Below are 15,469 nucleotides of genomic sequence, written 5' to 3' on the forward strand. Positions count from 1 at the left end.
ATACACACACGAGATGAACTGCGAGGAATATGCTTAGATGTGTTGAGAAAGAAGTGAGTCTATAGCATTGTCACAAGGGTGCACAGTTACTGAGAGTGACTGGTGAAGAAATGGTCCCCATCAGTGACTGTCGGGTGAGACCAGGGGACTTTGGGTTTCAACACAGCTGGGCAATTGGAACGCAGGGCTCCGAAGATTCCATGACACCCCCACCTTCTAATTCTGTTATTGCAACTGCAGACGGTTACCTGGCACGCTGGCTGCTACCCACCTCACTCTTGTCAGAGGCAGAGCTACAGGCAGTGCCTTCGACTCTGAGCTCAGGCATCCTAAACACTTTTTTTTCGGTTAAGGACTCTGAACGACTGTGTTTTGTGGATCAAGTTCTTCTCAAACGTAAGTCAACAATTCCAGCTGTTGTCATTCCTCAGTCCTGAATAAACCTAGTTGATTTCACTAGTTTTTGACCCATCATGTGCTTGGGTTTCTTCTCCCCAGTCCCTGTTTGAACTTTTCTGCCGCAAATGTCGGCATGGTGGTGGTAACTGCCATACATTTGCCCCATGACAGGGCAGAGATGAAAATCAACCAGGAATTGCGCTCCCAGCTGGCAGAGAGCCAACAGCAGTTCGAAGACCTCAAGGAGAAATTTCTTATAAGTCAAGCTACTGCCTACTCTCTGGCTAAACAACTGAAGAAATACAGTAAGTTCTATAGATTCACCATCACGAAAGTGATGAATCAGCACCTGTCTTCTCTCTGAGATACTGAACGGTCTCTTCATCAGAATTAATTTCATCCTTTCCTTAGTTCTAGGAAAACAGAAATGGGTATTTTAACTTGATTGTGTTAAGGATGGAAAACAGAGGCACAACGTACTTAGCAACTGTTCCACGTTAGCAGTCCGATGTGCGGTGGGACTAGAGTTAAAATCCTGCCTACTGACCTCTGACTCAGGCACAGACCCACTTGCTTTTCTCAGCAAGATGCTCAGTCATGTTTACAAGAATGCTCTCTGTACCCTAGAAGATCCTGCAGACAAATAACATCTAGTCCGTTGGTCCAAGTGCCTGGAACTTATGAACTGCCATTCAGTTTAAGCTTCTTTGAGGCCCTATAGGCAAATCTCTCTTCAGGGAACCCCGGGGGAAACATGGAGACAGTACAGAGTACCTGCTCTAAGGAGCTTAAAGAGGAGGCTGCTCCTAATAGTAATGGTGTCATTCATAAGTGACAGCATGAAAAGCAGGGAGTACCTTGGTGAGAGGGAAGTCCTGCGTCCTGGGGTACAGGCTCTTATCCTAAAGAGGAAGAAAGATGGCACATAAGACATTGTGGAGGTAGCAGTGCTGTGTGCAGAGCAGGGAGCCTGGGCCGGTCTCCTGAGCTCCATCCAAGTTGCCTGTCTTCTCTGTGCCTCAGTTTCCTCATCTGTTCATTGCATACTATAATAATACCTACCTCTGTAAATTGCTGCAAGAATTACATGACCTGTTTCTTCTAATTCTCCTAGAACAATTCTTGGCACAGAGTAAACACTATTAGTTCTTCAGTCTACTGTTTCTAACTTAATCCAAATTTTATTAGTATTTGGTCATATTTCTATGATGATCTCAGGGTCTTATGCCTCATATTTTATATAATTATATTCAGATATGATTTTTTAAAATCTTTGACATATTTGTGCTTGAAATTCCCAGTACCAGAGAATCCATGAGTCCCATAGTCCTAACGGCCTTTCCTACTGTACAGGATATCACTACTTCATGCCCTAGTAGAGTGTTTGACAGGAGAGGCTGCAAGGCTTGGGAAAGTGTCCCACGATTCAGAGTCAGATCTCAGGGGCTGTGAATTCTGACTCTGCCTCATTCCAGGTGAATCATCCTGTCAAGTGACTTGATGTGCCATTGAGCTTCTTTTTCCCCATCTCTAAGATGGAGAGTATCAAATGCCAGAAAGTTGGGAGGTTGACAATTAAAAATGAGGAAATTCCTCACTACAGTCTGGTACTGGGGATGCTTTTGTCCTTGGGACAGACACTGCCACCTGCCCTGTAGGCAGTGACCACACCAGCATGTCCAGCCTTCCACTGAGGCAGGCGTGACTGTCTTTTCTCAGAGCGTGAAGAGGACAAAGACATCATAGACTCTGTGCTGAGGAATGAAGTGCAGTTCATAGAGGAGAAGCTGGCAGAGAAGCTCAGGCAAGCTGAGGAGCTCAGGTGAGCAGACGCTGTGGGGACAGGCAGGTGGGCAGGGGTGTGATCTCTGAAGTGCAGCAGTTCAGCTGGGAGAACTAAGAGCTAAGCTGGGCCAGGACAAGGGCAGGCATTTACCTGCCAGGCACATTTCACACAAATATTCATAAAGCAGAACAGTAATCTTAGCAAGTTATGGGTTACAGTTGTTTCTTGAGCTTTGATTTCTCTTTTTAAAACAACTAATTGTTGAATTGAAATTTGCATAACCAAAGTTCATTAAAAGAAAACGAACCACCCAGCAGCATTTAATACCCTCAAAATGGTGTGTGATCACCACCCCATTTTCTCTTAGTCAGAGTCACCTCCTGACTGACTGCAGCAACTCATTCATTCAATCAATATTGCCTTCTTGACCTGTCATTCTTTTCTTCTTTCATCTTTCCAATTCACCCCATCTGCACCTGGCCACGTTTCTGTGCATGGCTTGTTTCCAGTCACTGCAAGATTCACTATGTGAATTTTCACATTGAAATGTCCATGGCCAAAATGAGGAACTGAAAAGACATCCCTTTAAAATCGATTTAGGAAGGCACTGACTTTGGTTTACAGAAGAAAAAAAATGAATGGAACATCTTAAAGGATCTTATAGGAGCTCTCTCTGATACAGAGAAAGCCTCTAGTTAAATATATATTTGATATCTGTATATTATAAATAGAGAGATATAATTTTTTTTCTTTTTTTCTGAGATGGAGTCTCATTTCTGTCACCCAGGCTGGAGTGCAGTTACACAATCTCAGCTAACTGCAACATCTGCCTCCAGGGTTCAAGAAATTCTCCTGTCTCAGCCTCCCAAGTAGCTGGGACTACAGGCATGCTCCACCATGCCTGGGTAATTTTTGTATTTTTAGTAGAGGCAGGGTTTCACCATGTTGGTCAGGCTGGGTTTGAAGTCCTGACATCCGTTAATCTGCCCGCCTCAGCCTCCCAAAGTGCTAGGATTACAGACGTGAGCCACCAAGCCCTGCCTAAAAAAACGTGTGTATATCCCCAAACATGTTGTGACCTTCTGCTTGGAGGGCTCCATGAGGACATTCTCACATAAACCTCCGTTGCAGTATTAGAACTGATCACTCACCCCTTTCCGTTATTAAACGTTCTCTGCTATCTCACCGTAGGCAATATAAAGCCCTGGTTCACTCTCAGGCAAAAGAGCTGACCCAGTTACGGGAGAAGTTACGGGAAGGGAGAGATGCCTCCCGCTCACTGAATCAACATTTCAAGGCCCTTCTCACTCCTGATGACCCTAACAAGTCCCAGGGTCAGGACCTCCGAGAGCAGCTGGCTGAGGGGCACAGGCTGGCAGAGCGTCTTGTCAACAAGCTCAGCCCAGCTAAGGTGGACACAGGCCCTGATAACACACACACCCAGGTTTATCAAAGTCCCCAGACCTCCACACCTCCACAATGACAATTTTATGGGTAATGTTTCTTTCCACTGAAAATTTGTAGCCACGACATGACCAGGACTTCCTGGGTAAAAACAGAGATGGGAAACTCATGGGGTTGGAGGTCACAGTATTGCAAATGTCCCCTCATTTCTTACTGGAATGTGGTCTTTGAGGCAAAAGGCAGCATCTGTCCAGTTTTAAAGGACAGGAAGGAGGCTGTGACAGGAGGCAGCTTGTTAGAGTAAAAAGAGCCCTGGACTAAGAATGAAGGTTCCCAGGCTCTATCTTCAGCAATGTCTTTAGCAACTGTGAGGAACTGATTAATTCATCCTTCCTTAGTTCCTGTCTCTAAATCTGTAAAGGCAGGCAAACTATCTCTTGCATTCAAATGTGGGAACACTTACGACTATATTTCACAATGAGATAAAGCCCCTCGCTGTTTGGTGTTGGAGAAGGTACTTAATGTGGGGACATTTGGTAGTAGGAAGTGATCTAGACTGGAACTCCCCATGGAGAGAGTGTCCCTGGATAGCACAGTGGAAGTCTCTTGGAGCGCCCATGAAGTCCCGATGTATGGAGTATTGTGGGACAAGTTTGTTTGTCCTGTCCTAAGAGAAAGATACAGGTTTTAATGCAAGCTGTGACAGGACACAGAGCCTGTGCCTGGGTATCAGGACCGTGGCAGGATTGGGGAGATAGCTGCTGAAGCTTAGAGAGAGGCTGGACAAGCCTCTAGCAATATGGGGAGCAAGGAGTCTTTTCAATATTTGGCCACAAATTGATGGTGGCCCTCCAGTTCAGAAACACGTTCCCTCATGGATCAGGAGAACATGCCAGGGCATTTTTTAGAGATAAACAGTAGAGTTTTCAGTACAACGCAGACCCATACATGGATGCTCATGTCTCAGTGCACATAGGGCTAACTGTGCTTCCAGTGGGTGAAGTGGGAAATTTCTGAATAGACACTTCTGTATTTCCAGAAAATGATGAAGATGAGGATGAAGATGTTACAGATGAGGAGACTGAGAACATACAGGAATCACCTGCTCCCAGGTAACACTAAATAGTCAGGAGTGGGTAATGGGTGGTAAAATATGAAAAAGGTCTCAGAAGGAACACAGGTAGGTAAAGGTAGTCACAGATTCCAGATGCAGGATACAGATAGCTGCAGAGTGCACTGATTTCATGAATTAACCAATAAGGAAATAGCACTGTTAACATGCTTGTCCATTGTCTTCATGGTACCTGTAAGCATGACCCTCGATGAACTCACTAGCCTTAGGGACTTCCTGCACACACACAGGAGACCTGTCCTCCCCTGTATTGAAAGCCAGGAGGAGATTCAAAGCCACTTTCTACACGGTTATCTTTAGACTCTTGATAGGGAAGATAAATAGCAAGGAGGCAAACAGCAGAGAAATTAGGAACACCTAGCAAAGTTAAACACTAAGAAAAATACCTAGAAAATATTTACATTTCACATCACATTGTTAAAATTTTTTTAAAAATCTAGAAGGCACACCATCTCTGGAGTCTACCATGGCTCAGACACCTGTATTCCCTTGGCCACAGTATGTTAAACGCAATCCAGCTTAATACACATGACGTGGCAGCTGTTTTTGGTTCTGTGTGTGTGCTCTCAAGACTGTACCATACAGAAGCAGCTGAATCTCTGTCTTCTTCAGCTCCTATCTGTCCAGTGCAATGAACACCAGCTGCTCTCTTCCTCTCTGGTTCCCATGGCAGCCATGCTCTATTGCAGATAGAGGAGGATTGCCTGTTCCCTCTTAAACGGAACCTCCCCTTTGCTTTCTGGGACCACTACCTTATGCCTCCCGTCAAAACCAGCTGGGAATTCCTGGGGCCCAATCCCTCTTGGTTTAATCTTTGTCATCTCTGTCCTACCTGGCTCATCAGGGAGGTGCAGAAGGCTGAGGAAAAGGAAGTCCCTCAGGATTCACTGGAGGAATGTGCTGCCACTTGCTCAAATAGCTACGGCGCTTCTGACTTCAACCAGCCTCACAGGAGTGCCAAAGTCACATTTGAGGGAGACAAAGTCGACTCTGCTCTGGTTGTAGACAGTGAATGCACTCAGGATGAAGGGGAGGAAGCTCTAAACATTCTCCCAGGTAGCCTGTATATTCTTTATCCCTCGTACCTCTGTCTAGGCCGAGGAAGATCAATTCTGAGGATGGGCTGTATACATACACATTGGTTTGAATCAGAAACTAGGATGAAGCTGGGGGCAGTGCCTCACATCTGTAATTTCAGCACTTTGGGAGGTCCAGGTGGGTGGATTACTTGAGTTTGGGAGTTCAAGACCAGCTTGGGAAATCTGGTGAAATCCATCTTTACAAAGAATATAAAAAATTACCCAGGCCTGGTGGTGCATACCTGTAGTCCCAACTATTCATAAGACTGAGGTAGGAGAATCATCTGAGCACAGGAAGTTGAAACTGCAGTGAGTCATGACCGCACCACTGCACTCCACCCTGGGTGACAGAGAGAAACCCTGTCTCAAAAAAAAAAAAAAAAAAAAAAAGGAAAAAGAAAAAAAGAAAGGACGGGAGGGAGGGAGGACTAGGATGGAATGTTAAATACAGATATCAGTGGCTCCGATGGCTTTCCACTTCTCCCTGGCCCCAATATCGGGTTACTGGACCACAAGCAGGTGTGACTAATTCATAGCCACCTGTGTACAGGAGCTGTACGGGAGATATCTGTCAGGCCTCCTAGCTCAGTTCCTATGTCTCTTGTCCCCTGTAATGATGTAATTTGTGCCCCTGCACAATGTCCACGGAGTTTCTATGCTTGTCCACGGCCACTGACAGCCTCGCCTGTGTATTTGGCGATGTTGTTTCCCTGATTTCACTCTTCTCGGCTTCAGTCTTGGTCTCCTTTGAGTCAGATTGTCTTAGCTATGCAGTCACCTTGATACCAGGAGGTATATAAATAAAATTTATCTTACAATTCATCGACCAGGATATACGATGAGATAAATCAGTGTTCCAGCAATACTTCTGGAGAGTAGTTAGGACCATTTTTGAAGATCATGGGAAAAAAAATTTGTTAAATTGTTTGCACAGACTTAGGTCAGAAAATATGGGATTATGATATTAGATGAGGGAGATTCTGTCCCATGGGTCTGGAAAGCAGGCTCATCTACTTCTGACAAGGCTTCATCTAGAGCACGTTAGAACCTTCCTGTCAGAATATCACATTCTTACACTGAGGATATTTATCTCCTTGTGCTATGACTGGACACTGATTTGGTCTTGTTGAAGTGTGATTTGCTTACTGTGACTTGCTCTCCTAAATTTCTTTACAGGAAACCAAAATGATCATTAGGAAGAGGAAGGAAAAGTGCCAGTGCCCCCCAGGTAACTGTGGATTTGTGGGCTGTTAGCTCAATAGTGACACCTGGAGACTAGGGATCCAGGGAAAATAGGACAGGAAGTGATGAATAGAACTGTGTCATCCATTCATCCAAAAATTCCCTCTCAAGCATAGGAATGGACAATCAGTTGAGCCAGGTGAACTGACCAAACTCAGGGATTTCCTGACCTCACCTGATGTCTGCCTCTTTGGCATTATCACCATGTTTACAAGTATTTAATAGCAGGAGAGTGAGTGAAAATAACTCACATCCTGCTCACAGTTTTGAGAACAAGTGATGTTGAGGAAACAGGAACTCTTTCTGTGAAGATTCAAGAACCTGTATTCATTTGGCCTCTGATGCTAATGTCAACAAACTGTATGCAGAAGTGCTGAATGCACTGTGTCCTGGCAGTTTCCCACAGGGATCCTCCATCTCCTTCCTCCCCAGCTCATTGTCTGCCCAGTGCACTGAGCACCTGCCGCTCTGTCTCCTGCTCGAGACAGGGAAGGATGGTTATGTCTTTCTGAGGGGACTGTACAAGGCTTCCTCTGGCCCCTCCTGTGGTCCTCCCTGTAGAACCAGCTGGGCGCAGTGGTTTTGCTTCTCTCCAGTGTTTATCTTCTGTCTTCTTTCCTCCAGGCTGAGCCGGGAGCTGCCAAAGGTAAAGGAACAGGAAGTCCCAGAGGACTCCTTGGATGAAATTTACTTGACTCCTTCAGTTCACCATGACCTGTCTGACTGCCACCAGCCTTATAGCAGCACCTTGTCTTCATTGGATGATCAGCTCACATACTCTGCTCTGGATGTAGCCTGTGAGTACTCCAGCCTGAAGATCACAAAGCTCCAGTGTCTTCCCAGGTAGTCTCCATATGTTTTGTTTCTGCAACTTGTGTAGCTGAGCCAGGCCATCAATGCAGGCAGGCCCTGTACACTGAGCCTGTTTTGAATCTGGCTCTGGGATCCAGTTTCAATCACATACATCCAGTGGGTGAACCTTCCTCTACTCCTGTCCCACGTGACTCCTCTGTCGCCTGGCTGCTTCTTGCAAGAGCAGGCTGTGGGCATAAAAACTGGAAAGGGGTTAGGGCTTTTAGCAAGTTCTTGTCCACAGTAGCTCATCTGGACATATTTGCATAACAAATCTCCTTTAAAATAGGGCATCTCTTCTTTCTGAAATTATGTTGCTAACTACATGCCTTGAACAGTGCCCTTATCTCTTCTCTGGCCATCCACACATGCAGGAAGTTTTGCACGATGATCTGGAGGCCTGTTTTATGATTCCTGTGTTTCATACTGGATTCTCTACATCACAGATTCCCAATGCAGGGGCCATCCATGGACCCTTGTGGGTCCATGACCTGTTAGAAACTAAGCCACACAGCAGGAGGTGAGCGGTGGGAGAGCATGAGCGGTGGGAGAGCATTACTGCATGAATTCCACCTCCTGTCAGATCAGCAGTGGTATTAGATTCTCACAGGAGCTGGAACCTTATTGTGAATTGTGCATGTGATGGGTCTAGGCTGTGCAATCTTCATAAGAATCTAATGCCTGATGATCTGTCACTGTCTCCCAGTGACTGTCACCCCCAGAAGGGAACATCTAGTTGCAGGTAAACAAGCTTAGGGCTCCCACTGACTCCACATTTTGGTGAGTTGTATAATTATTTCATTAGATATTGCAGTGTAATAATTATAGAAATAAAGTGCACAAAAAATGTAATGTGCTTGAATCATCCCAGTCCATCCCCGCTACCTTGTCCCTGAAATATTGTCTTCCATGGAACCAGACCCTGGTGCCAAAAAGGTAGGGAACTGCAGCTCTACTTCCTCTGATGTCTCTTCCCTCCACTGATGCAGTCTGGCATCCATTCCTTTATGCACGGCAAGGCTTGTATCCTCTGTAGAGCTACAGTGTTTTCTTCTACGTATGGGTTTCTCATTTCAATCAAGATTTGGTCTCAGTGCTATATTCTCATGAAAAACATTGAGATCTAGTGTCCCTCATGAGGTACTGGCCTAACCGATGAGAGTGGTTCCTGTCCCCATGATGTCCAGAAAACCCTTCCTCTGAGCACGGGCCTCTTGGTGTAGCAGCTTCATGGATATGTAGAGAAAACTTTCAATTTTCATTTCTTCTTGCTCATTGTGTTTCTTTAATTCCATTCTGGGAGTTTCATGTGGATTTTGGGGAGTTTCATTCATCAACTCATTTTCTAGGAAGAGCAAGGAACTCTGTGATGTACCCCAGCATATCTGTTGTAATAAAATTAACAACAATGCCAGGTGCGATGGCTTATGGCTGTAATTCCAGCACTTTGGGAGGCCAAGGCAGGTAAATTGCTTGAGCTCAAGAGTTTGAGACCAGTGTGAGCAACATCATAAAAGCATGTCTCTAGAAATATTAGCAGGGCATGGTGACAAACGCCTGTAGTCCCAGCTACTTGGGAGGCTGAGATGGAAGGATCACCTGAGCCTGGGAAATTGAGGCTGCAGTGAGCTATGATTGCACCACTGCACTCCAGCCTGAGCAACAAACTGAGACTCTGTGTCTCACACACACACAAAGAATGAAACTAGCAACAACAATGTTGGCCTCTTTTCTGTTTTGGTCAGTGAGTGCCTTTCCTGCTGGGACCATCCCCTTTCCCATTTTGTATTTCTCCCTGAATTTGAAAAAGCTAATACTTTTCTAGGATCACAGTAATTCATGAAACAAATAAAATACACATTGGCCTTGCATCTGCTGTATGCCCTTGCCCTTGCCAAACAAGCTCTGTCCTGCTATGAAACATTCAGGGCTCAAGAAATGCTCCCAAATGGGCAGTGGCATTTCCCTGTTAGAGCTGAGGACACTGGGGCTCTGGAAAATTTCCTGCACTTGCCCAGGATGTCCCAATTAGCCGTGGTGGGAACATAAGCCCCTTGTCTGCCTGACCCCATGGCCCAGTTTCTGTCATTTCTCTGTGGGGGGACCTGTCAGGTACTGAGCCACTATGGGTGCTCACCTTTTTCCTTTTGTAGAAATTATTTTGGAAGAAAGTCAAGTTGAAACAGAAAAGTTGCTGGTCTGGGATAAAGAACTCCTATAGCACCTGGCACAGACTTCTCAAGAAGGATTACCTCTGTGCACTTTGTCTGTGAGCAGAATCAGTGGCTCCTCCGGTTCCTCCAGGGGGACCTACAGCTCCCACAGGCTCTCCCTTAGAAAAGCACTCAGGGGATGAAAGTTCCTAGTCTCTCCCCACCCCCTGTCCCCAGGGTTTCGACTCTCAGCTTGGCCATGCTTGGGTCCCTGTAAATCTGTGGAGCTGCATCTCATGAACACCTCAGCCAGGATGGGGCTCCTACAATAAGAAAGGGAATTGCTCTGACACGTCTCGGAAGTGTGATGTCTGTGATGTGGGCCTGTCCTGCCAGGGCGTCAGGAGACCTGGGCCAGGAGAGGCCACATTCATGAATGCAAACGGTCCGAGATGAATGAATGTGCCCCTCAAATTACACAAGGAGGCTTCCTGTGTGTGGCTTCATGATAATAATGCGGGAATAGTGTGTATAATGCACAGCCCTGATGCCAGCAGCCATGTCAAAGTGCATCTGCTCTGCCCATCCTCTCCCTGCAGAGAAAAGCTTGGTAGATTTAGATAGAATACAACCTAAATTATCACTTGATCTTTTATCGCAGGCTTTCCCAACCTGCCCAATTAACAATGCCATAGTACATCAGAAGTTTGAAAAAATCTTTTCCCTTTTCTTCTGAAAATGCAAATATTCAAAGTATAAGTTTAATAAGACTCAGTAGTCTAGAAAAGAGGGATAAAGTGACGTGAGAAAATTAAGTAGTGAGAATCAAAGACATTCACAGAGCTTGATTCTAAATAGCAAGTGCAGAGAATCAGAAAGGGAGAGATGTGTTTGCCCAGCCTTCATCAGCCAGGTTTGTTGTTTCAGGATGTTTTCCTCATTTGCTCAATGTGAGGTATCTTGAAATGTGAGAGTGTCCTAAGTGGCTGAGGGTTAATCATCAGTAAAATGTGCCCTGAGCAACTAGGGATGCCAAACCTGGCTGAGACAATGGCTCCTGGACAAAGACCACAAAGCTGGATGGCACCTGGTGCAGAGAGGAGCCCTGCAGCAATGTGGATCCGGCCCTGCGGGCGCCATCCCTATCCTAAGCCAGACATGGACTGGCATGAGGTCATTGGGAGACTTTCCTTAGTCCACTCTGAGAATGTGCATTCCTCTCCCTGTGGAAATAGAAATTATTTGTCTTCCTGAACCCCACTGAAGGAGTGGGTAATGTGAGGACTGTGCCCTGTGTTACCTTCCTAAGGAACTGCACGTGCTGATCTGCAGCTCTTATGGCTTCTGAATTTCCCCCAAGGGAGTGGTCTGTCTACTACATTGCCTATGGCTGCTGACACCCGCTCTATGGCAATAGGTTAGAGATGTGTGGGCGGGGGTTAAACCATTATAGGCAATGGCAAATTCAAAACATCCCAGATCCCTGAAAAGTTTGCTTCACTTAGTGTTTGGTCTTCCTCATGGTTCTTTCTCAAAGCCTCGTGGCTCTAACTCTTGCCCTGTTCTTATACACCTGTGTTGTGGAGAACAGCTCCTCCTCTCCTACGCTCTGAGGGCTCTCTAGAACTTTCCTTCTTGGCACAGGAAAGAGATTAATAATGGCAGACTAAGTATCATGACCTTGTTAGCCAATCCAACGTTCTCTGGGCTGAAGAAGGGGTTTTTCACTTCAGGGACACCCCAGCCCTGGAACTCCAGCCCACGTCAGTATCCCCAGACACAGACAGGAAAGGTGACGTCACCTACATTGACGTGATATGTGTCTGTGTGGCCTGGGTCACTGGGTGGCTTTACTGAGAGGCAGGGACAGCAGCGATGGGTGTTCTGGGTGTGCTTCACAAAGGGAAAACTGAGATTGTTCCTACTGAAGCCCCTTCTCCTTTCAGCTCCCACCCAGGAGGCCTGTGCCCAAGGGACTTGCAGTGGAGACTGGAGCTACCGCTTGGCAGAGGTGCAGGCTTCACAGACACAGCTGGAGCCAAGCACCCTGATGACCAGTTGTCTGCAACTACAGCTGGATCAAGGGTTCGACTGCGGGAATGGCTTAGCCAGGCTGGGCCTTTCCTCCACCACCTGCAGCTTCACAGCCAATGCTGATTCTGGGACCCAATGTCCCTTTCAAGGTAGGGAAGGAAAGGGGAATAAGAAGGTCTAGTCCAGGTGTTGGTGGTCACGGTGCTGTGGGTAGAGGGGAGAATGGGAACTCTCCGTGCCCACTCAGGGTCAAGTTGAAATCCATGATGCTCCAACCCAGTGAGGTGAGCTAGAGCCTGGGGCTTAGGACAAAATCTGCTCTCAGGTCCTGGTTTGCCTCTTTCTGGTTGTTCACTTTGGCCAAAGATTTTGTCTTTTTGGAGTGTAAATCTCTGTTTCCTCATTGCAGCTACCTAAAAAATAATATCTACCTGTCATCATTGTTGAGAGTATTAATTATTATAATTTCCAACGGGCCTTATTCAATAACAATTGCTCAATAAACCTATAAATAGCTGTTACCTAATCCATTTGTCTTCTGCCAAATTTACATTTAGAAAGTGACTTCACAGACTATGGCTTCTCTGAGGTAGAGCAATTGCGAAGCTCTCTGTTTTCTAGAGACCCCTCTTCCTTTCCTTTCTCACACACACTCCTCTGCCAGTTTTCTTCCTCTCCTTCCCCATCCCTCATGAAGCCAATTTCCACTATCAGGAACTTTCAGTAACAACCTATGAGGTACATTCAGTAACAGTGTAAATCCTGGGACCACAAGTCAGTTTCTTCTCCTGTTTGTTCTGCTCTTTTTAAAAACAAAGGGCAACTTTCACATGAAAAGTGTTCACATCAGTGTCTTTTATGAACCTCCATTTAGTTCATCACCTCCACTCATGTCCATGGCCATGTCCTCAGTTTCCATCTCACAGGGATCCACTTCTGCTCAGATTTTTTTAAAACCCTGGGTCGTGTTCATCTTCACTCTCTGTCCCACTCAGTATCTCCTCCCGGAGCCCCTGGGGCTGCCTGGTTCTCATCTGTCACGCAATGCCCTCAGCTGAGGAATGAGGGGACCCCTGTCCTCAGGAGGAGGGAGGGTCACGTGAGATAATGAGCACCATCTGGGTCCGTGGAGAGGACACATGGAAGGCGCTCAGCGGGTATCGGGAGATGCGCAGTTCCTGATACGTGCCTTGATAACTTATTTAAACTGATTTCTTCCCACCAGAATCTCCTTTGCTTCTCTATGGATTCTCACACCCCGAGCCAAGACTCACCCCAGTGGCTCAGACACACTGTCTCTTGCTCACTTTCCCTGGAGACCAGAGCCTGAACAGGCTCCAGGTAAGAGGACAGAGTGAACCCCTTTTGTCTCATTCATATTTTCCTTCAGCTGGTGATTTCTCCTGCTGTCTAACAGGTCATTTGTTTCTCTCCACACATTTTCTTTCTCATTCTTCTCATGTTTCTATTTTTTTTTCTAATTCAATAGACCAGAACAGTCATTATAACGTTACATTTAATATCTTCCAAACCTCTATGTAATATTTCTTCATTAGATTAATACATACAGATATATGCATTGATGTAATTTGTCATATAGATTATGTGTATTTGGTGTGTATGCTACATAGGGTGTATATGTACATGTAATAGATCATATAATGGTACAAATTTTGTAAATTCTCCAGGTTTAGGCTTCCCCGGTTCTTTTCTCTCATCAGCTGCTGTAACCTCTGTCTGGTCTCACCTCTGTGTCTCAAGGGCTGTCACCCTGCCAGCCCGTTCCATCCCCATCACCTGTTTGAACTCAGCTCTGATTTAACTTTCATTTTTATAACCTCTTCCCTCCTCAAAGCCCAGCCTACATACAGTGTGATTTCCTTGCTTTTGCCTTATCTACCGGAAAGCTATTTGTGTTTCTTAATCCTGTGTTTCTTGAATATTTTGGGGGGACTGAGAGTGCTTTTGCCTCCTGACATACTTGTCATTGCCGAGTAATGTAAAAAAGATCAACAAAAAAGAAAATATTAAAGTGATTCTATTGACTTCCGCTCATACTTTTGACTTTCTTGTCCAAGGCCTCATTCCTGATTTGATGTCCTTTGGGTGGAAGAGAAAGTCACAGTCAGATCAGGGGTGCCAGTGGATGCCATTGGCTGTCGTTTTATTTTCAGAGCTGGTTTTAGAGCCCTCTGCTGGGATGAAGAACCCTCCGCAGCTGGAAGACGATGCACTTGAAGGCTCAGCAGACAACACACAAGGGCGTCAAGTCATTGGCCATATTAAGCACTCAAGTGTCCTGAAACCAAAGAGTATTAAAAGAAAACTCCTGTTCAGCAAGTGGATTCCCTGGCTTTCACGCTTAGGGTGCAGAGGTAATCACATCTATGACTCTTAGCTGCACTCACTTCTTATTTCTCTCTGTCTCTGGTGGCAGCTTATTCTCCCATTGTTTTTTCTCTTCCATTTGTTCTCTCTAGTTTCTGCTATTACCTCTGTCTGGTCTTACCTCTGTGTCCTATGGGCTCCCACCCTGCCATGCCCTTTCTGTCCCCATCTCCTCTTTGCTCTCTGAACTCTGTTCTATTCCTTCTCCTTCTGCTGTCTTGAGAGTCCCTCTCGTGGCCACAGGATGGCCAGGTCTCCTTGTTCTCATCAACTGCATAGTTTAAGCTGCTGAACACAGGGTTTTTTGCCTGAAATTACACACTCTCTTGGGAAATTTACCTTTCCTCACTGCATCTCCAACTCCATTGCCTCTTTCTGCAGGGAGCATTCCTTTACTACATCATTTACACATAGGTTTTTCTCTTGAGTTGGATTTTGAGCAACTCATCTTATTCAACCCTTAATCGTCTCTTGTTCGGCTGAACGAGAAACGTGAAAACCGAGCACAAACAGCCCCACTTAGAAAACTAAACTAGAACCAGATGAGAGTTCCCTACTAGCCTGGAATCAGGTTAGTCTTCAGCCCCAGATGTGTAGCCTTGTGACAATGTAGATGGAGTTGACAGGGACTCAGTGTTCTCACCTCATGGACTCATTTGAGCTAACATTAACTGGAGGACATTTATGATCGTCTAAACTGACGTCACTCCAAAAGTACATGCAGAGGACAGGACTTCAAAACTGCATACATCATGAGGCACATCATTCTAACCTCTCTCCTTTTTATTCTCATTTCCACTTCTACAAGTCCAGTGAAGGATCTAAAATGCAACTCGGAAGAGTCTTGAGGCCAGTTTATATGAGATAGCACTTTCTAAATTAGCTTTGAGAAAAGTGACTCCACGGCCAGTTTTATGAATACACAAGATGACAGACAAGAATCTATCCACAGAACAATCTTTGCTTTGGCCCAGCCCAATTGATAAGAGAGAAATTTCAC

At 45.7% G+C, this 15,469-nt stretch overlaps 1 protein-coding gene across 1 annotated transcript; it reads left to right on the top strand.

The window, feature by feature from the left end:
- Nucleotides 1–370: 370 nt before the first annotated feature.
- On the top strand, nt 371–14,533 carry LOC116530030 (neuroblastoma breakpoint family member 4-like). Its single transcript, XM_032247967.1, has 10 exons — nt 371–704; nt 2,119–2,221; nt 3,377–3,596; nt 4,646–4,701; nt 5,566–5,929; nt 6,977–7,028; nt 7,354–7,561; nt 7,667–7,839; nt 11,994–12,230; nt 14,256–14,533. Exons 1-10 carry the CDS (start codon nt 533–535, stop codon nt 14,477–14,479), a joined length of 1,809 nt encoding a protein of 602 aa, XP_032103858.1. The 5' UTR covers nt 371–532; the 3' UTR covers nt 14,480–14,533.
- Nucleotides 14,534–15,469: the final 936 nt, after the last annotated feature.

This window comes from Sapajus apella, unplaced genomic scaffold, assembly GCF_009761245.1.
Source record: "Sapajus apella isolate SASKATOON/1434 unplaced genomic scaffold, GSC_monkey_1.0 scaffold64, whole genome shotgun sequence".
Classification (NCBI taxonomy): domain Eukaryota; kingdom Metazoa; phylum Chordata; class Mammalia; order Primates; family Cebidae; genus Sapajus; species Sapajus apella.